The sequence below is a fragment of the Pteropus medius genome, unplaced genomic scaffold, assembly GCF_902729225.1.
Source record: "Pteropus medius unplaced genomic scaffold, Ma_sr-lr_union100, whole genome shotgun sequence".
In the NCBI taxonomy this organism is placed as follows: Eukaryota; Metazoa; Chordata; class Mammalia; order Chiroptera; family Pteropodidae; genus Pteropus; species Pteropus medius.
Window position 1 is genome coordinate 4,054,553 of NW_024352786.1, and position 21,155 is coordinate 4,075,707.

Consider the following 21,155-nt stretch of genomic DNA (forward strand, 5'->3'; position numbering starts at 1 on the left):
CTGGAGAATGAGACTCCTGAGGAAATCACAGTCTGATTTTTATTCTCAGGTGCCACTGAAGACATTGTGAGAAAAATATAACAGGGCAAGACCTGTGCTTTAGGAAAATAAATGTTTAGAAATGTGGATGGTGGTATGGAGGGAGAAGAGCCGGAGGCAGGGCAACCACTTGGTTAGGAGGCAAGAGGGTATGCAACTGTGCTAAAGCAATGGGGATGAGGCAGAGGGCCTGGATCAGAGAGGTACAGAGAAGAGGCTGTTACAGAGTCTGAATGAAATAAAAGGGAAAATCAGCATAGAGTGGCTGTAAAGGAATGGAGATGACAAAGAACATTTAGATGACTTTCACAACTAAAGATAGGAGAAGAGAGGCTCAATACGATCTCAAGGATTTGGGTGGGGGACTAGGAGAATGTTAATTTCATTGTTCAAGAACAAAGGAAGATAATGAGGTCAGTTTTGCACCAGAAGAGTCTAAGGCATCTAAAGAGATGTCCAATGGGCATACTCCAGGAGAGAGACCTGGCATCTTACGTAGTTTTGGGGAGTCATCGCCATAGAGATAAAGATCGAAACTAAGGGGACTAGTAAAGAATCAAAGAGTTTAGGACCTCTAAGATAGTAAATTATAGGAAAGAGCCTTAATAAATGTAAACACATTTACACAGGACTAATTAGAGGACAGAGGTTGGCTAAATGAAATCTCTACCACCAATGGACTTGAAGAGAGAAAATAAGTCATAAACATGAAAACCATAACATCTACAAAAGTCTTACTAATGTACTAAATTTATAATCTTTACATTAACCTATAGAAAGAAATGCTAATAAAAGCATTGGGCTCCTTCAGGCATAGAAATTCGAACTGGTCAAAACTCAATGCTTCTAAATTTCTGCTATAAAATTAAATGAAATATTATTTTCATATCAATAAATATCTGGAGGAGACTAATTCAAATATTCCAGTGTTTATTTACATAGTACATATCTAAAAAAGTTTTTGGGGGAAAAAGTTTCAAAAGAAAGTTGTCAAATTCTAATAGATCTTCCTGTCTCTAGCATGTAGGAGGAGACGGAGTCTGGAATTCCTTAGAGGTTGGAATCTTGACAGCAGAACTTCAAATGTTTCCATCACTTGCCAAGGAAGTGCCACACTTGCTCTGCATTTAAAATGGGGGAATAAGGGTGTCAGGGAACGAGTGAAGAGGGAGAGAGGGAGAAAAAATAAGACAAATTTAATTTAGATCTTTAAGAAGTATTTAGGAGATAAAAACAATCAAGAAGCTTAGGATGCCACATTTCTCTATTTAAAGCTACTTCCATTTTAACTTTGAAGTTCTCTCATATCGAGCCTTACTTAAAACTACATGAAAAAGGGCAAAAGGATTAAAAGTACAAATAGATAGCGACAAAATAGTCATGGAGATGTAAAGTGTAGCCAATAATATAGTAATAATAGTCAATAATATTGTAATAAATATATAAGGAGGAAGAGGGGTACTAGATTTAGTGGGGTGATCGCTCTGTGAGTTAGAGCTCTAATCCCTATGCCTGAAACTAATATATTATTGTATGCCAACTATAATTGAAAAAAACTCACTGAATTGTACACTGTAAATATGAGCAATTGTCTAGTATATTTCAATAAAGCTGTAAAAAAATGAAAAAAAAAATTCTAGAGCCTTCCCATTTTATTTCCTGTTCTTTCTAGGTAATTTTAGTCTCTACTAAATAGTACAGAAGTTAGTACCCTAGCTACAGCATGGAAAGTCTAGAAAAACCCTGTACTGTAAAATCTGCCTGCCTGTCAAACATCCAAAATGGGATAGTATTACAAAGAAACAACTGGTTAGTTTTCCATATAAGGAATAGAGTTTGCTTTCCCACGAATTCATGTCTGGATTTGCTCCTTTCTAAACATCTTAGAACTGGATGCACAGGAAATAGTTCTTGTTTTTCCTTCAAATTTCCAAGTTCAATATACTTCTAATGTTTTATATCTAAGCAAAAGGCCAGAAGTCTCTCAATATATTCAAAGACAAATGATATGTGCATATACTTGTATTTTGAAAAATTTACCATATAACATTTTTACTTGTTTCTCAAAACACCTTCAAATAATGGTAATAAAAAATATGATGTTTTTAATCCTATTACAAATTTTGATTTTTAAGCTCTTTGGTTAAAATGAATGATTCATTAAAATGATGAGAGATAATACAAATCTCCCAAATCAAATATTTTGAGTCTTTTTAAATTTATCAAAACTAGCTGGGATCTCTTTTGTATTTCCTTCACACACACAATAATACGTACACATTTTCACAATAACACAATGTCACACACCACACACACACACACACACACACACACACACACAGAGGAACTACATAATCAAACTATTTTCTGGCCTAACAGTAATAAATGTGCTCTTTCTCATTTTCTGAAATTGTGAAATAAACTTATTTCATGTGAAAATTTGAATGATTATTTAACAAAGTATTTTACTTAGTTTATACAACTTTTAGTCTTCTGTATTTTTTTTTGGTTTTAATTAACTGTAAATGAATAAATTTACACACTGAGCTCAAGAACCAAAATATGCCATACCTTCTTTATTACATTCTTTATTTGCTGAAAATGATACCTGAAAAATAAGAACAGAGAGTCTCTGTTACAATAAATATTTAGATGTAGAAACTGTATCCAAAAGTTTTTTCCCCCCCGTGAAATTATAGAACAAAGTTTACACACAATGGTTCTTTAAACTGAAAAAAATATTCCTTTTTGCCTTTATTATCATTGCTCATTCTTTCAGATAAAAGAACCACAGACTTAGAGTCAAATAAAAAAAGCATACTTAAAACTATCTTCTCTCATTAACCCATAGGGACCACTGAAAATGAGAAGAGGTTTGCTTTCAGCTGCTTCCTTGGCTGAGGTCTTGAGAACAAAAATCAAACACACACATACATGACAATGTGCATGCGTGTGTGTGTGTGCACACATACAGAGACACACTCATAAATATAAAATTTATTTACTCATCTTCTAGAATTTTAAATTAACTTTTTATTTTGATGACTAGGCCAAGATTCTTAGAGCAGATGTAATATAATTTGTGATAAATGAGTCTGAAAGGTTTTCTTAAGATATAAAGTTCTTCTAAATAAGAATACATTTTTAAAAGTTTTTGAAAAAAACATTTTATTGGAAGATCCATTCTCCATGGACAGGAATGCACAAAGCCCAGGAATACTTAGAATAAACATCTAAGTCACCACGACCCAAAATGAGAAATGGAACATGACAGGCTCTTCCACAGTTATAACTTAATCTCCCCAAGAGATAACCACACCCTGATTTTATAATACTTTTCAGATTTCACATTTAATAATCAACGTCTAATTCTCTGAATTTGCTCACCCTCAACAGGGAAGATCTGCCTCTAACATCTGCGGTCTGGGGCAAAGGCAGAAATGTCACACCATATACTATACATCTGAATATTTAAAAGTTATAAATCAAACCAACAAAGTGATGACTAGAATATAAAGTATGTTTCATCCTATGATCCTCTAAATTTACCACTGTGATGACGTAGAAGCTCTCATTTAGCAGTCTGGACACCTCAGAGACCGCCTGAAGACGGCAGAGTGCAGAGAAGAGGCACATGACCCTCATCCTGCCCCACGTCTCCTCTGACCCCAAGCTCCAGTCTGCATTGAGAAGCCTCATCTGAACAAAGGTGACAATTCCAGCCCACACACTTACGCGCATCCTCCCAAGGCCCCTGCAGAAGTAACAGTGAGCACAGTCTCCATACTGATGAGCGCAAACTTGGGGAGATGCCCATGGAGGCCCGGCAAACAGGCCTGCAGCTGTCTGGGCAAAGATTCCAGGGTCGTGAGTAGCCAAAAGGTGTTCTAGAATGGGGAGCTTGGGCTCCCAGTGAGGGCACAACTATAGTCCCTGAGTCTTGCTCTGTAGTGAGGGACATGACTGGATGAGGGCTAAAGCAAGACCCTCTAAACAGCAGGACTCAATACATGGTCCTCTTTGCTTAGGTCTAAGGGAAGTACTGAATAAGAACAATTCGGAAATAAAATTAAATTTCATCAATATTCAAATATTCCCTTTAAGTTAATGTGTCACTTTGAAGAGTATTTTTGACTGAGATTAACATTTAAAATGGTGAATTCTGGGTAAAGCCAATGGCTCTGTATGATGTGGGTGGGCCCCATCCAATCAGGCCTACATAGAACAAAAAGGGAAGCAAGAGGGAATTCTCCAGCAAAATGCCTTTGGACTTCATCTCTACCATTGGTTCTCCTGGGTCTCCAGACTGCCCGCCCACTCTGCAGATTTTGGACTTGCCAAGCTTCCACCATCTGTCTGTCTCTTGTGAAAGACAGACAGACACACAAACACACACCCCCGCCCCCCGTCTCTCTGTCTCATTCTTTCTCTGTTTCTCTGGAGAACCCTCATTAAAATGTTCCCCCAAATCATAAATGGTTTAAAGTTATTTTTCTTTCTACTCTTCAAAAAAAAAAAAAGACTAATCAACTATGCTTTGTCTTCTTTTCTGTCATAGAAAAGGATGATGTAATAATGTAAATAGAGATGTCTGTACAAATTTTATGTAAAACATCCTTGAGATTTTCCAAGTACTTCAAAAAATAAGAAAAATTCCATTCAGCTTCCTAACACAGAGAAAATGCTTAACCATGGCTGGTTTTGAGGATGGTAGAACTTAAATAAACCTAGGTGTGAAAGCAACACTACAACATAAAAATTATACTCATTGAGATTAGGCCTTTGGGATTTGATAACTGGTTTTCTAAAGAGACTATGAGAGAGTAACTTGCTTATTCTTTGAAATTGTTATGCTGTTTGATTGTGCAGGACACATATTATAACATTTGGTGTAAACTTAGATGTTTAGATTTCCTGTTTAAAATCAGCAGCTGCTTCTTGCTGGAGCTGCCAAACATCTCAGAGGAAGAATATGTATGGTATATAAAACAGAATAACCAAGCAGCTTCTCATTAACCTAAAGAGTACTTCTGAAAAGAATCGAACAAACTACTTTAGCTAAAACATTTATCATTTTACTTTATTTAAAAAATAATTTCCAGAATGTTTTTACTTTTTTCTTTCATTCTTAAATGTATTTCTTGGCTGGCAGAATATATGCAGAATGTACAGAAACAAACATCGTGAGTAAGTCTAAAACTCAGGGATAATAAACTATTAAAGCTTGGAGGTATTTTATTTATTTTTCACATTTTTTTCTGTATTAATATATGCCAAAAGAGAGACTAGCATCTAAATCTGAAAATAACAACAAGGGTTCATGATACATAACAGCATTGAACTCTTCACTTACTGTCAATGACTTCATCACCTTTAAACATAATAACAAATATAACAATTGCTTACAGAAACGGGAAGAATGAAATGCACTGAGCAGCATCTAAAAGTGCCCCAATGCCAACTCTCACTCTCAGGAGTCACCACTGATACATTTTCCTTTTAAGAAACTAGAAAAAAATTTTAGTTCTCTTATTTCTCAGGAGGGGAAATATGTAGACATCCTCTACTCACCTAAGATAAATTCTCCATTTTACAGTAGATATTATTTTGTACCCTCATTCTAAAAATGACATCTCCTCCCCTTTTCTCATTCCTAAAACACTTCTCATGAATATTCTTATCTTTAATTTCTTTCAAACAAATATAGTGCTCTCATTACCAAAGTGTTCCTCTTTCTTTTACCAATCAAAGAAAGCTTAATCTGGCCTCTGTTCCTATCCATGCATAAACTGTATTTTAAATTAATATGAACTATTAATATGACTGCTCTGTACTTGGTGGCTCTCCTTTAAATAACCCCGCCAGCTTCCTACAAATGTTTTCTTAGTTATACATAAACAAAAAGTATTTTAAGTTTATATAAGTTTAATCCACTTCTTCAAGAATGTATATAACTGGATGTGCAAGGAACCTGTTTACTGTCATGTCACCAACAGCTCTAAGGAGACAGAAAGCATGCACCCACAGAAAATTATCTGAGGAGCATGCTGTTAAGTCCTGTCCAACAACTGTAAGGAACTGTAGCATTGTTCTTCTGGCCACCACTGTTTGTATTTAAAACTATTTTTTTAACATTCATTAGTTGGTATTTTCCTACTAGAGCACAGAACTCCTGACTGTACACTTTTTAACTAGCTGCTTTATTGATTCGTCTTTGTTGTGGACCTCGGGAAAAATGAAATACGACTTTGGTGTGAATTTTTTTAAGCGTTACTGTTCTTAAATGGTAACAATGCCTCAGACTCACACGACAGGCCTAACGTTGATGGATTCATCTAAAGTCTTTCACATGGATTCATCTTTGAGTTTCCATGTAAACACCAACATGCATTTATGAGATTGCTGGTCAAGTTCAGGGATGAAATAGATAGCTGTGCTATATACTAATGTTAACTGCTACTAAGGTTCACTCCAGGGCCCTGGCCTCCTGAATGAGCTGCTTTTTACTATTCAGCTAAGAAGTCTTGACATCAAATATAAAATGACCATCCAAAACTCTGACTACATTACAGATCTTATTACTGAAGAAATAAGATCTACCAAATGCAATCAGAATAATACATCCTAAAGTTGAAATCTCCCCGTTACTCTTTTCCTTCAGAGCAGCGCTCATTGTGCATTCACGTTCCACTGTACTGTCATCTTTTGACTTTGCCTGGTCCAGGTTTGCATGAGACTGCTTTTAGTGGAAGTCTGGCCAGGCAAAGGCGAAAACAGTCAGACCAAGGCTGCTGAGACGCCCTGGGAGGCACTCATTCCTCTCAGTTTTAGATGTCTTTAACCTTTTAGAACATTTTCTATCACTACTGTGAGCTACAGGTTCCTGGTATCATGGGACTAGGTCCCTGCTACTGAGCAGGAGTGTGGTACCTTGTGCTCCTTGGCCTGATCCCAGAGTCTAAGATTTTTAAACCCCTAAGGCCACCAGGCTGTGTAGGGTCTGGGGCAGGTCTGGGAATTCCTTTAGCAACGTGTGTGGTTTTCTCCCTTAGTCCTACATGCACTGAGTTTGTGTGTGGAACCTCATACAGTTTGATCTTTTTTTTTTTTTTTTTTTAAGTAAAATGACTAGTCATCAAATATTAGAAAATTTTACAAATTACCTAATTCGAACTTTCCCCAACTTTACATGACGCTTAGAGGTTTTCCAATTTCTCAGAGGGCAGAATACAAAGAAAGTGCTTAAACAGAAGCATGTGGGAGAATTTTGAGGAAAAAATTCCCAGATGAGAAAAATGGTTAAGTATTAGAATAAGTTATGTTGTGGAAACTAAGTTATTCTCTTTCTCCCTCCCCTTCTTCCTGTTTTAAGTTTCTGAAAATAGGGCTAATTCTCACAGAATTTAAATTAGCCAGGTTGACCTTCCCACTATCCAGCAATGGAACGGGCCACCTCATGAAGGAGTATACCCTCATCACTGAAGTGTTCAAGAAGAGACTGGAACAGAAGGGGTTTCTCTCCGTGGGCGATTTAACCTAAGAACACCAATAACGACAGTGACAATAAAACTCAACATTTACTGAATACTTTCTAGCTGCTCCACATTTTACCCGGACTATTTCATTCAATTTGCCACAACAGCCCTATAAGGAAGATACTACTAGCTCCTTATTTTATAAATAAAGAAACTAAAGCATAAATAAGTCAAATAATTTGTCTCAAGTTATGAATAAAAGAGTTGGGATTTAGACCTACACAGTCTGACTCCAGAACTGTTCTTTTCTCAAAAAAGAAAAAACAAAAACCTTTATTAGACTCACACTGACATGAATTACACTGCATATGAGTTTTGATACATTTACATGTGTGAAACCATTATCGTGATCAAGATAAACATATTCACCATCATCTCCAAGTTTCCTGAGTCCCTATAAAAGCGATTATAAATTCCTCCTTCCTGGCTCTCTCCCAAGCCCTCCAACCAATGATCTGCCTTGTGTCAGCAAGCCTTACTGTTTATATTTCCTAAAATTTTACATAGCACATGGTATGATGTAATATGTATATCTGCCTTTTCTCACTCACCCAATTTTTAAAAATTCAGCCATGTGGTAGCATATACTAATAATTCACTTATTTTTATTGCTGAGTATTAATGAAACTCCCTCATATGAATAACCACTATTTGTTTAATCATTCCTCAGTTGATGGACATTTGGGTTTTTCCCAGTTTTTGGCTATTACAAATAAAGCTGCTGTAAACAAATCTTTGTATGAACATATATTTCCATTTCTCTTGGGTAAATATCTAAGCGTAGAATGGCTAGATCTTATGACAGGTATATGTTTAGCTTTTCAAGAAAATGCTAAATTGTTTTCCAAAATGGTTGTACCATTTTGCGCTCCAATTAGTAGGGTATGGAAGAATCAGTTCCTCTACATTTTTGCCAACAACTGGTATGGCCAATCTTAAATTTTTAGCTATTCTAAAAAGTGTGTATAGGCATGTCATAGTGGTTTTCAATCTGCATTTCCCTAAAGACTAGTAAAGCTGAGCATCATTTTATGTGTTTTCAGGACATCTTCTTTGGCACAGTGACTATTCAAATATTTTGCACACTGTTTTGGAGAGGGTATGTTTTCTTATTATTCAATTGTGAGAGTTCTTTATATAATCTGGATACAATTCACTTTATCAGGTATATGATTTTAAAATATTTTCTTGTACTATGTGGCTTCTTTGTGTTCTCTTAAGAGTGTCCTTTCCATAACAGAAATTTTCAATTTTGATGAACTCTATCATTTTTAAAAACAGATTGTGCTTTTAGTGGCATATCTAAGAAATCCTGTCTAACTAACCCAAGGTCAAAATAGGCTTCTAGTTTTATGTTTTAAAGTTTGGTCTAGGATATATTATAATATATAGTGTAAGGTATGGACTGAAGTGCTTTCTCCTTGCATGAAAAAAACAATTGTTCGAGCACTATTTGTTGAAAAGATTATCATTTCAAAAATCAGTTGTCCATATATATTTAGATATATTTCTGGATTTCATTTCATTGATCTCTTTGTCCATATATATTTAGATATATTTCTGGATTTCATTTCATTGATCTCTTTGTCTTAGTTTTATACCATTACTATACTTTCTTGATTACTATAGTTTTATAAATGTGTTGAAATAAGGAATAGCTACTATTTCAACTTTGTTCTATACAAAGTTGTTTAGTCTACTATTTTAAGACCTTAGTATTTATATATGAGTTTGTAAATTTCTATCTACAAAAAAAGTATATTAAAATTTAATTGACATTGCATTGAACTTATAGATCAACTTGAGAAGAACATAAAAATACTGAGTCCTCCAACCTATGAACATGATATATCTTCCCACTTATTTAGTTCTGATTTCTGTTGGCAATGTTTCATCATTTTCAGGTTACAGGCTCTTCATATTTTTTTCCGGATTTATCCCTAAGTGTTTCATATTTTTGATGCCATTATAAATAACGTATTTATTTTTAGTTTCCAATTGTTTGCTGTTAGTATACAAAAATAGTTTGTTGTATACTGATATCATATACTGCAACATTGCAAAAATTAATTATTATGGTAGTATTTAGGTAGATTTTATTGGATATTTCATATATAGGCATTCATGCCATCTTCTTTCACAATCTGGATGTCTTTTCTTTCTTTTTAATGCCTTATTGCGCTGGCTAGAACCTTCAAAAAAATGCTAAATAAATGTACTGGAAACCAACGAGGTCTAGAGTTGTGTTTATGAAAAGGTTTTCAAGTACAAGTTTAATTCGTTTATGCCTATTTCTTCTTCAGTGAGCTTTGGTAGTTTATGTATTTCAAGGAATCTGTTCATTTCATCCAAGCTGTCAAATTTATTGGTAGGAAGTTTTTCACAATATCTCCCTATTGTTCTCCTAGTATCTGCAGAATCGGCAATGATGTCACTTATCTCACTCCTGACATTGAAGATTTGTTTTCTCTCTTATTTTCTGATAATTCTGGCTAAAGATTTATCAGCTTTATTGGTCTTCTCAAAGAACTAGCTTTTGGTTTCATTAATTTTCTCTATTGATTTTTTCTGGGCAGATGAATTTTTTATATTATAAAATCTCCAAACATGCAGAAAATACAGAGACTAATATAACACATACTTACTCTAGAGTTTTTAAAAGTTAACACAGTTATTTCAGAAACTTTAAAACTGAAGTCTTTCTACCTACTCATCAAACTTAAAATCTTATTTCCCTTCCTTCTTAGAAGTAACTTCTCTTAATCACTATGCTGACACTGGTGTTTATTGTTCTCATTTGTTTCTGAAATGTGAACACTATATCTCTTTGTATTCATTAAAAATTTATGGTATTACTGCTTGGGTGTTTTAAAACTTACAAAAACATTGCTTACTATATCCTACTGCAAACACTTTTTTCACCCAAAATCACACTTTCAGGTTTTATCCATGTAGAATCATGCAGTTCTAATTTACCTGTGGCATAGTATTCCACTGTATAAATACACTATAGTTTACTTCTCCAGGTTTTTAATCGATAGACATTTATCTGGTTTCCAATTTCCCCAGGTCCATTTATATAAATGCATTTATTAGAACCTCTAAATAAGGGTAATTTCTGAGTAGTGGGTTATAAGTATCTTCAACTTAACCAGAAATTACTTAATTGCTCTTCAAGCATTATCAATAAGTATGACAGGTCTCCTTTGCCCCTTCCAAATGTTTGCCAACTAATAACTATGAAATTGTATTGTATTGTAGGTTGATCTCACTGATTACTGGTGAGATAGAGTTCACTGACCATTTAAGTATCCTCTTTGATCAGTTGTCCATATTATTTGCTCTTTTTTTTCCCTATTGGGATATCTTTCTTATAGATTTGAAAAAGTTGTTAATTCCTTTGTCATTTATATGTAAACATCTTCTCCCAATTAATGGCTTATCTTTTAACTTATTTTACGGTATCTTTAGCTGTTTCCAGCTTTTTTTTAAAACTTTAAATTTATTAATCTTTTCTAGGTTATTCTTGGCCCTTTACTTTTTAATGTACATTTCAGGATTATCCTGTCATGCTCAGTGAAAACCCTACTGGGATTCAGATTAAAAAACAGATTGAATTCATTAATTAATATGATAGAAATTGTCATCTTCATAATTAAGTCTTTTTAAACTATTATAAGTGTATTTAGGTTTTCTATTTATTCTTAATATCGGTAATTTATATTTTAAACAAAATTGTTAATTCATCTGTGTTTAGAAAGGTATTGCCAAAAACATCTCATAGTATTTCCTTCTGATGATTTAAATATCTATGTAATTATGTTTTCATTTTAATTCCTGATCATTTTATTTATGCCTTCTCTATTTCATCATCCTTCAATAGGCTTGTCTATATTATTATCTTTAAAAACTCGAGTTTTTGTTTTAATTGATCCTTGCCATTATTTGTTTTCTATTTCATCAAATATTTGCTCTGCTCTTTATAATTTTCTTCCTTACAATGTAAAAAGATAAAGAACAGAGTAATTGTTGAGTTGAATGTTTAGTATTGCAATTTTCTTTATTTCTGCTGTATACATTTAATTTCTCTCAAAAACTATTTTTGCTGCATTGCATAATTTTTGACATATAGTGATTTAGTTTATTCAATTTAAAATACTCTATAACTTATTTGAGGCACGACTTATTTAGAAGTGCTTTTAGTTTCCAAACACATGGATTTGGTTTTTTTTCTTTTCTTTTAATATTTTCATAAATGATTAGTAACTGTATTATATTGCAGATAAAGAATGTGGTCTGCATGATATCAACTGGTATTTCTTTGCAACTCTCTTTGTGGCCTAATATATACTCAATTTTTGGATGTGTCCATATCTAGAAAAAACTCTTCTCACATTATATATGTTTACTAGATTAAGCTTGCCAATTTTGTTTAAATCTAATCAACATATTTCAAAATAACATTTATGGACAGTATAGGATCTAAAAGTAGCATCTTAAACCCTAGTAGTCAAATCAATTGTCATTTAAATATCAATTACTATTAGATCTGAAAGGCAAACCACATGTGTATGTATACATGCACATTCACACGTGCACACACATACAAACACACATTATTTGTTCCCTATAAATGCTCTGAACCTTGCTCCCTAAATAAAGTTCCAATTACCGGTTACATAGTCTTCAAGAATTGAGAAAGAGTCCCGTATTTTCTGGCTATAAAGTTAAGTGAAGGTTAAGAAAACTTGATACAGTATCCCCTCCTACCCTCCCTACTCCCTCCCTCAAAAAAAAGTAAGTGTCTGGTCCTGTGGCTGAACTATTACAAAGTGTTACTCCAGTTGCTGGTGGACACAGGCTGCAGCCCCACCACTCAGAGTAATAGGGCAGCGCAGGACTCTACCATCTATGGATCCCTTGTGTGTTGAGATCTAAGTAACAAACTTTGTTTTTGATACAGCCATGCCTTTCATGATTGTATATAATTCAAACATCTATATTCATAAACAAACCCAATAACCCTTTTGATCATTTCAATTATCCTTATCTTCCTCATATCTACTCTCTTTCTTAAGATCTCTAACCTAAGTATGACAAATTACTTCTGTATATATTTTCCATTTTGTTTCTAAAATGCTTCCAAATAATACCAATCAGGTTGTTGGCTTTCACTTTCTTTTTCTTGGTTATAGTGGCAATATTTTTCCTAACTGATCTGTATATATTTTTGGGTGAATGCGTAATGATTTTTTCTTTAGCTCTCGATGCTACACTTAATTGTGTTTTGATCAATATATGCTCGCCAGTATAAGCTTCCTGCAATGGTTCAATTAATTACTCAAAAATTGTCCATTTCTTTTCTTTATGTATTTTTAAAGCATCTGTTCACCAAAGCAGTTACTTTATCCTGAAATCTCACTTTGTGAGTATTCTGTCAATACAGATTTAGAAAGTGAAAACAAGTATGGCTATCTGGCTTTGTTTTACCCATAATTCATTCATTTAACATTTATATATCAGTCTCAAGATAATATTACTTGAGTATATATTATACTTGTTGATTAACTTGTTAGAGTGAGCTCACTCAATCTGAGACCACTAATAAACGCTGGGGTTATGATTTGTTCCATACAAGCCCAGAACTGATATGGTCTGAATATGATCAAGTCTGAGGAATGACTTCGACATCTTAAACTATTCTGAGCAACCAAAGTACAAGCAAACTGACAATACCTTGATGTCAGTGCAATGTTTGATATATAGCAAAATAGAGAGATCTGAGAATATATACCTAAATTATTCTGATTCAAACATCTCAATGTGGTTCGGAAGAGATAAAATGCCAAGTCAAAATGCTTTGACTACAAAAAATTTCAAATTATTATAGGTATAAAATCTTCAGGAGAAAGTGTTAAATAAACTGGCCTCCTGAATCAGGAGGCTGCTAATAGGGCAATTCTTTAACAAACTTATAATGGTGAAATCTCACTCATGGTAAGTTCCATCGGGGCTGGTGAAGAAGGACTGCTTACTCTGCATTTTGATTTTCTACTGCAGTATTCTCAGTGAAAAATCATATAGCACTTTCGTCATTACGAAGCACAACAAAGTTACCAAACCATGTAATTAAAGCAGGATGTTAATATTTCTGATTTCTCATTTTATTTCCCAAATCTAACTATTTAGATTATATCCATGTCCTCTAATTGTTTTTTTTTCCCAAGAGAACTGTTTTCCTACTAATATGATAGGAAACAATGAAAAAACAGGATGTAAGATAGAAACTTTTACCTTAAAGTTAATTTTAAGACAAGTATCTATTATATTATTTATAAATCTAAAAATAAAATAAATGGAATAGTCTTGAGATTAGTGAGACAGAGACTACTTGGACAAAGATAAAAAGATGTTAGTTTTCCTTTATTTTTTTCCCTAAAAAATAATAAATTTTGATAACTAAGTTGACAATGGAATCTACGTAGATACGAATTTGAAAACTTGAAGAAAATAAACGGAATTTGTGGCCTGCATTCTTATAATGGCTGCTCTGTGTCTTCCCTTACCTCTCTACAGTCCCTTCTCAGCAATGCAGCCAGGGCGCCTTGTTAAAATCTAAGTCAGATTATACCACTCTTTTGCTCAAAACTCTCCACTGATTCTCTATCTCATTCAAAATGAGAAACAAAATTCTTAAAACAGTCTTTGCAGACTATATTACACAGTCTTTCACTATAATCTGCCTCTGTTTCTGCCCCCCAGATCTAAATATTTCTGATACCGTGTCCTCCTTTCTTCCCTAGTGCGTTTCTACCCCACTAGTCGCTGTGGTTCTGTTGATATTTCTAGAACATGTCAGGAATCCTCTGGTCTCATGGCCGTTGGGACCGTAGCCTGGAATGCTCTTCCTTCAGACAGTTCCTTGGCTCGCTCTCTTAACTTCTAAGAATCTTGACTCACGGCACTGCTATCCTCAGTGAAGCTGTCCCTGACGACCTTTTTTTACATAACTACAATACCCATCCCACTCTTGGCGTTTTATCCCCTCTTCTCTGCTCATTTTTCATCATAGCATTTATCACCTCTATAGCACTGTGTATTTAAATATTATCCATCTCCCCAACTAGAATGTTATGTACATGAGGGTAGAGCTTTTTCTATCTTTTCTTTAATACTGCATCCCCAGCACCTATAATCCCACCATGCAGAGCAGGCACTAATTAAATAGCTGATGAATTAACAGGGTAAAAAAATTCAAAGCAGCCATAGTGAGCAAACATTTTTGTTGTTCCTGAAGATCTGAATTTACTAGTTTCCTACCTCATAATTAGTTTAAACACAATTTATAAATGGGGTTTCCAGCCTAAAATCACTCCTGAACACACTTTATACAGCAATATTACTTGATTATCTGAATATAAATTTTCTTATCTAGTGATCTCCAAATCAAGCACTAATTTACTAATAAATTCAGTTGTCTCTAGGCAGCAATATGACTAGGACAGATAAAAATCCAAGGATATCTTCTAAGCTTGGAAAAGGAAAGCTTTTGAGATAGCCAAACTAAATGGGGAAAAAGAGGAGTCTTATTTATTTTGTTTTTCTTGAGCCAAAATGCACCTATACCAGCAACCAGGTACAATGCAGCCATTGAATGGTGGATAAATCATAAAAACAGAAGAGTACAGAGGAGAGCAAATGCATATAAACAACAATAAATTGGTGATGTCAAAAAAAAAACAGCATCATAGGAAATTAAAAGGTTAATGTACTTTAGAAAATAGAATTTAAAAATTCAACTAACAGGTCTTCAGGTTTTTGATTTAAATTCCCTGGATTAAAAAAAAAAAAAAGATTGTAATGTTATTTTAAAATTTTATGCTTCCCAAAAGACTTGTTATATGTCATTGCTAGATTTTTCAGAATTTCTGCTAGGTTTCCTCATGACATTTACAAGATTAAAAGATGCCTTGGACATTTTCCCCTTACCGATTCAACTAATGATCTTGCTTCCTCCTGAGTGCAATGGAAAGGACTATCACATACCTGCACATTTGTGCTGCAAATAAAAAGAGAATGTTATTATTACACGGGATAAAAAAGGAGCAATTACCAACAAGAAAAACAACTCCAAATATTTCACACTGACTGTATGATCCTAGCCAAAAAAAAGAACCTGAATGAATATAAAGCAGGACAACTGAGATTCTTATACATTCTTTCAGGAAAGGGTATAAAGTGCTTTACAGCACACACTCTCCAAAATTAAAAAAAAAAAAATTTAAACGACACTATATAAATCTAAATAATCTTCTGGTACATATAAAAGGCTATACCAAAATTATACTTCATCTTTAGTGAAGAAAAGAAAAAAACAAATTTGACCCATAGGATGATGACGATAAGGAAGAATTTTCCTCTAAGTGAGCTGATAAACATTGTAATTGGCTTCTGAAAGATGCTGTGGAATCTATTTCTCAGACAGGTATGGAAAATTAAGCTAAGAGTGGTTAGAGAAAAACATATGAACATGAAAACTCAGCTTTCTTACAAGTAAGGAAGTTCAGTAAGGCATAAGACAGCAGCTCCTTCCATGATCAATAAAGGTTCTATAAAGTCAAAAGCTTTTCCAATAATAGCATGCTATCTCCATAAGCATGCCGCCCATTACACATTTCCTTCTTCATAGATGAAAGCAAAGGCATCATTCCTCTCTAACATGTTAAATTTGATTTTTAAAAATTTCATTAAAAAATCAGATTAAAATAGATACTGTAAGAGGTAGAAAGGAGAGAGGTAAAACCCAATTAGCTTTTTAAAATAGAAAGGAAAAGTAATTAGCAGATTCCTAAAGGAGATAAGTAGTAGATGAAACTCTCTCTTTCTCTCCCCACCCCTTGCAACTCCTCCTATCCACCCCCCCTCACCCTCAACCGGATCTACGGAATATACATCATCAAATTTATTTTCACAGTGGCTTTTTGAAATATGTTGGGATATATATGATAAGATCTATCTATCTATCTATCTATCTATCTATCTATCTATCTATCTATAACCTATCATCTATCTATCTTTTTAACTACATCTGTCTATAATCAGATATTGGATATACAGCAATTATAGTAACCAGTCATTTTGCTTTCTAACCAGACTCAAAATGTGAGATATATTTTCATTCCTGACATGAATAAAATTGATGAAAGCTGGCATTATCACCTATAAGACTAAACTATTTTGTATTATCTTCTCTACATTCCATATTTAAATAAATTAAAAACTGAAAAAGGTAAAGCCTTATAGGTAAGACATTTCCCTAAAGAAAGTCAAAACTAAATATAAAAAGAATAAGGCAAAAAAATTAGACACTGCAAAGACTTAAGAGCTAGTCCTCTGAAAAAAGCATGGTGCATAGTAAATATGCTATGTATAATGTTTTTCACATTGTAACTAAACCAAAGTAAAACATTCCTTGGAAATTCTGGGAAAATAATGGTGAGAGAACAGGGAGTCTTCCCTCAATATATTGCCAGATAAAACACAGAATACCCGATTAAATGTGGTGGTATCCATGATAAACATCAAACTATTTTTTTAGTATATGTATATCCCAAATATTGCATGAGACATATTTATACTGAAAAGATGTACTGTTCTGAAATTAAGATTTAACTGAGTGTTCTATATTTTTATCTGTTAAATCTGATAACCTATTTCTAAAGTAATCCTCTACTCCCACAACAAAGCAAAATCATCACTAGAAATATTAGAAAAGAGAGATAATATTAAAGCCAGCACTGAAAATTTTAAAACTCTGAATGACTTTTTAAATATCTCTAATAAAATATCTTGACAAGTAACCACCAGAACCTAGGAAAGCCAATAGGCTCTGGCATTTTTTGCCGTGGGCAAATTATTACTATGGCTATTTTAAGAATAAAATGAAAAGTATATACAAGTGGACTTAAGAAATTCTTCCATGATATACCAATATAAAGATGAGAGAGTACAAAGCCCCTTGTTACTATTTCTCCAATAGGCTCTTATATTCTCATTAACTAAAAACGGTGCCAACTTCTTCACTGGCATTCTTTGAGTTAAAAAGTATGTAATCTGGGTTGCAAGGCACCTTCCTTAAGATTAATGGAGTGATTTTTACTCTGAATGTTTGAAGGTATAATAAAGGCATGTTATCAGGAAACATTTTTAATGTCTCTGAATCAGCCTTTATGTAAAAATAGTTAACACTGATTCATATGTATTTATTGATTAAAAAATTATTTGTTAGGGACATTTCTAGATGCTGGGATACAATATTGAACCACAGAGTCCCCAGGGAGCTTATAATAGGGTTCATTTTAGCTGTAAACTTGAGCATGACCTCTAAGAGGAGAAGAAAAATCAAAGGAAAGATAACTAAGCTGATGGTGTCTATTACAAATGAGATTAAACATTATATAGCCCATACACAATCTTGCTGACCAAAATAAGCAAACAAGACATTAGAGCAGAAGATAAGCAATTCCAAAAATGCTGTGTACAACAAACTCGAATTGCATTTAAAAATAAAAAGGCATATTAGTAGACACATAAGTGTAAAATAACTGGTTGAGTAAACAAAATAGAAAATTACCTGCAAATAATAAACAAACATAAATGATGAAATTTACAGCCAGCAATATGGAACTTTAGTAAAGAGAAATTTTTTTTTTTTCAAAAAAATCTCAACTCAGACAAGGGCCCACACTCATGAGAATCCTCAAAGACAGTGTCCAGAATATAGATTTGCCACGGCTTTTCATTCTAGAAAAGTAGTAGTCAAGAAAAAAGGAGAGAGAAAATGTAAAGAGATAAGAATGACAATGATTTTGGACCATAACTTCCAGAGTCTGCAGAAAAAAAGTAACACAAGTAAATCCACACAGTTAAAAGAACTGGAGCTACTGATACACAGATCAAATACACCTTCCTCTGGAAAGGTAAAAAAATAATTTCAAGACTTAAATAACTTGAATATATATATTTTTCCATTCATTAAGTGTTTTTAAACTACCTACTATGTGTCAGGTCCTGTCACTAAGTGCTGAGATACAAACTCAATTTAGAACATAAAAATAACAAACTGCTCCGAGTTCTCCACAGAGGTGCGTACAGATGTTATATAAAAGCCCATCTGAGAATACAGTGAATTCTGTTGAGAAAAAAATGATAATTCTTTGCAGAGGTGACACCTACACTGCTTCTTGAAGAATGAGCAGGCATTCACAGAGGAAAGACAATGAGATGGGAGGGGACAGAACATGAGGCTGGAAAAGTAGGCTGGGACACACTGTTTAATATACAGAAGTGCTGGGTTATATCTTATAAGTGAAGGGAACCACATGAAGTTTTTAAGCATAAAAATGACAATCACATTTGTATTTTTCAAAGATAATTCTGACAGTATGGATGGAACATATTAAACAGGAGAGTAGTTGCAATATAAAACAATTTATGAGTAGAGAAGCAATAAGTAGCTGAATTAAAGCAATTTACAACTAGAAGGGCATTTGAGAATCAGTCAAAACTTGACAAATCTGGAAGACAAATGGATCAGAATAAACAATTCTTAACGAAATAAAATCAGCTGGTAAAATGAAAATTTTTCTTAAAAATAAGATAGATAAATAAACTGTGGCTAAAGAGAAGGTAAGAGGAGTTGAAGAATAAACCCAAATGGCCAAAAGCTTTATTTTTCCTACAACAGAGTTTAAAGTTATTTTAAGTAATAATAGAAATAATGAAATTCTCTCTGTTAAAATAAAAATATGTAGCTTTCAGAGTAAATATTAAACAGTGGAAAAAAGAATAAAAATAAAACTTATTGTGAAAAAGATAATTACTCAAAATATCAGTTAAAGAATTTAACAAATGTAGTGATCCTGGAAACAGAAGAGTCACTACTAGATTAAAAAAGAACAAATATTTGTTGGCTTTAAAATATTATTCAACAATTTACTCCAACAGATATTTTTAAATAGCTAAAAAACATAAAGATGATTACGGCATCTTTATTCATCTGCTTTCGAAGAATTTACATTCTAGAGGGGGAGACAAATTCATAAACCAAGTACAGGAGTCCTCCTTATCCATGGGGAATATGTTCCAAGACCCTGAAACCACAGAGAGTACTGAACGCTATATAGATGTGTGTGTGTGTGTGTGTGTGTGTATTTCCACCACCCCCATATATACACCTATGATCAAGTTTTAGAAATTAAGCGTGGTGTCTATGGCCATGCCACTCTGAACATGCCTGATCTCGTCTGATCTGGAAGCTACGTAGGGTTGGGCCTGGTTAGTACTTGGATGGGAGATCACTTAGGAATATCACGTGCTATAGGTGAGAAAGAATGAAAAAAAGAAAAGAAAAGGGAAAAGAAAGCAAGCAAGAAAGCCAGAAAGACAGAAATTGAGCACGGTAAGAGATTAAGAATAGCTAATAATAAATACAATAATTATAACAATATAATCTAATGAAAGTTAGGTGAATGTGGTCTCTCTCTCTGATCATCTGATAACCAAGACAGCTACTAAGTAACTAAGGGCGGGGAGCATATAGAGTATGGAGACACTGGACAAAGGGATGACTGACATCCTGATATGGATGAAGCAGTACAGCGTGAGATTTCATCACACTACTAAAAACAGTGCTCAATTTAAAACTTAGAAATTGGTTATTTTGGAATTTTCCATTTACTATTGCAGACCACAGTTGACTGCAGGTAACTGAATCCGCAGAAAGCAAAACTGTGGATGGGGCGGGGGGAGCTACTGTAGTTAATAACTGGGTAAATGCAATAACAGAAGTACACATTGGGGCAATACAAAGTGTACTGGCACCTTAGCCAGCATGGGGCTACTGTGAGGGGAAGTTTCTTGGAGAAGATAAAGTCAAAACTAAGTCTTAAAAGATGAGGAAGTTGTCAGTTCAAGAAATGAGAAGACGATCATGGCAAAAGAAACGGAATGAGTATAATGGCCAAAAAAATCACTAAGAACATGGCATTTGTGAGGAATGACAAGTGGTTCTAAGTTGCTGGAAAATGAAATAGGCAAGAAGTGACTGAATGAGATTAGACAGGTAGCACAGGCCAAATCTTGGAATGCCTTGTTTGTTCTTCAAAGAGAAATTTGGATCTTATGGTTCTTATCCAGCGTGGCTCGTTAGAAGCACCTTGGGAGCTTTTAGAACATATAGAGGCTTAGACCACACTCCTTAGAGACCCTGATTTACTAGATTTAAAGAAGGGGACTTTCTAAGTTTACCTAGGAAATTCTGATGCACTACACACATTGTTGTTTGAGAGAACCGCTGTGATAAAAGTGGCCCTAAACTGAACTAGGTGGGGAAAACAGGTTAAAATGAAAGTGGGAAACAGTTTACTAATCAATAGCAATACATTTTAAAGAACTAAGAGAAATAAGTAATTCATTTGGTAAAGACAAAGGAAATAAAAATTTAATAACTGCAAATATATTTTACAAATCAAGTAGTAATAAAAAAATTTAAGAAAAAATGAGTTTAAATTCTAAAGATTC

The 21,155-nt window shown here is 33.8% G+C and overlaps 1 protein-coding gene across 1 annotated transcript in view; it reads right to left on the minus strand.

Annotated features, from left to right (window-relative positions):
* Nucleotides 1–952: 952 nt before the first annotated feature.
* PPA2 (inorganic pyrophosphatase 2) overlaps nucleotides 953–21,155 on the minus strand; it is a 76,729-nt gene continuing 56,526 nt past the window's right edge. Inside the window, exons 10-12 of the mRNA XM_039848865.1 lie at nucleotides 15,564–15,633; nucleotides 2,611–2,647; nucleotides 953–1,160 (exon numbers count right to left, since the gene is read on the minus strand). Of these exons, the coding sequence (XP_039704799.1) occupies nucleotides 1,132–1,160; nucleotides 2,611–2,647; nucleotides 15,564–15,633 (136 nt within the window). The 3' untranslated portion in view covers nucleotides 953–1,131. The remainder of the gene's footprint in view (nucleotides 1,161–2,610; nucleotides 2,648–15,563; nucleotides 15,634–21,155) is intronic.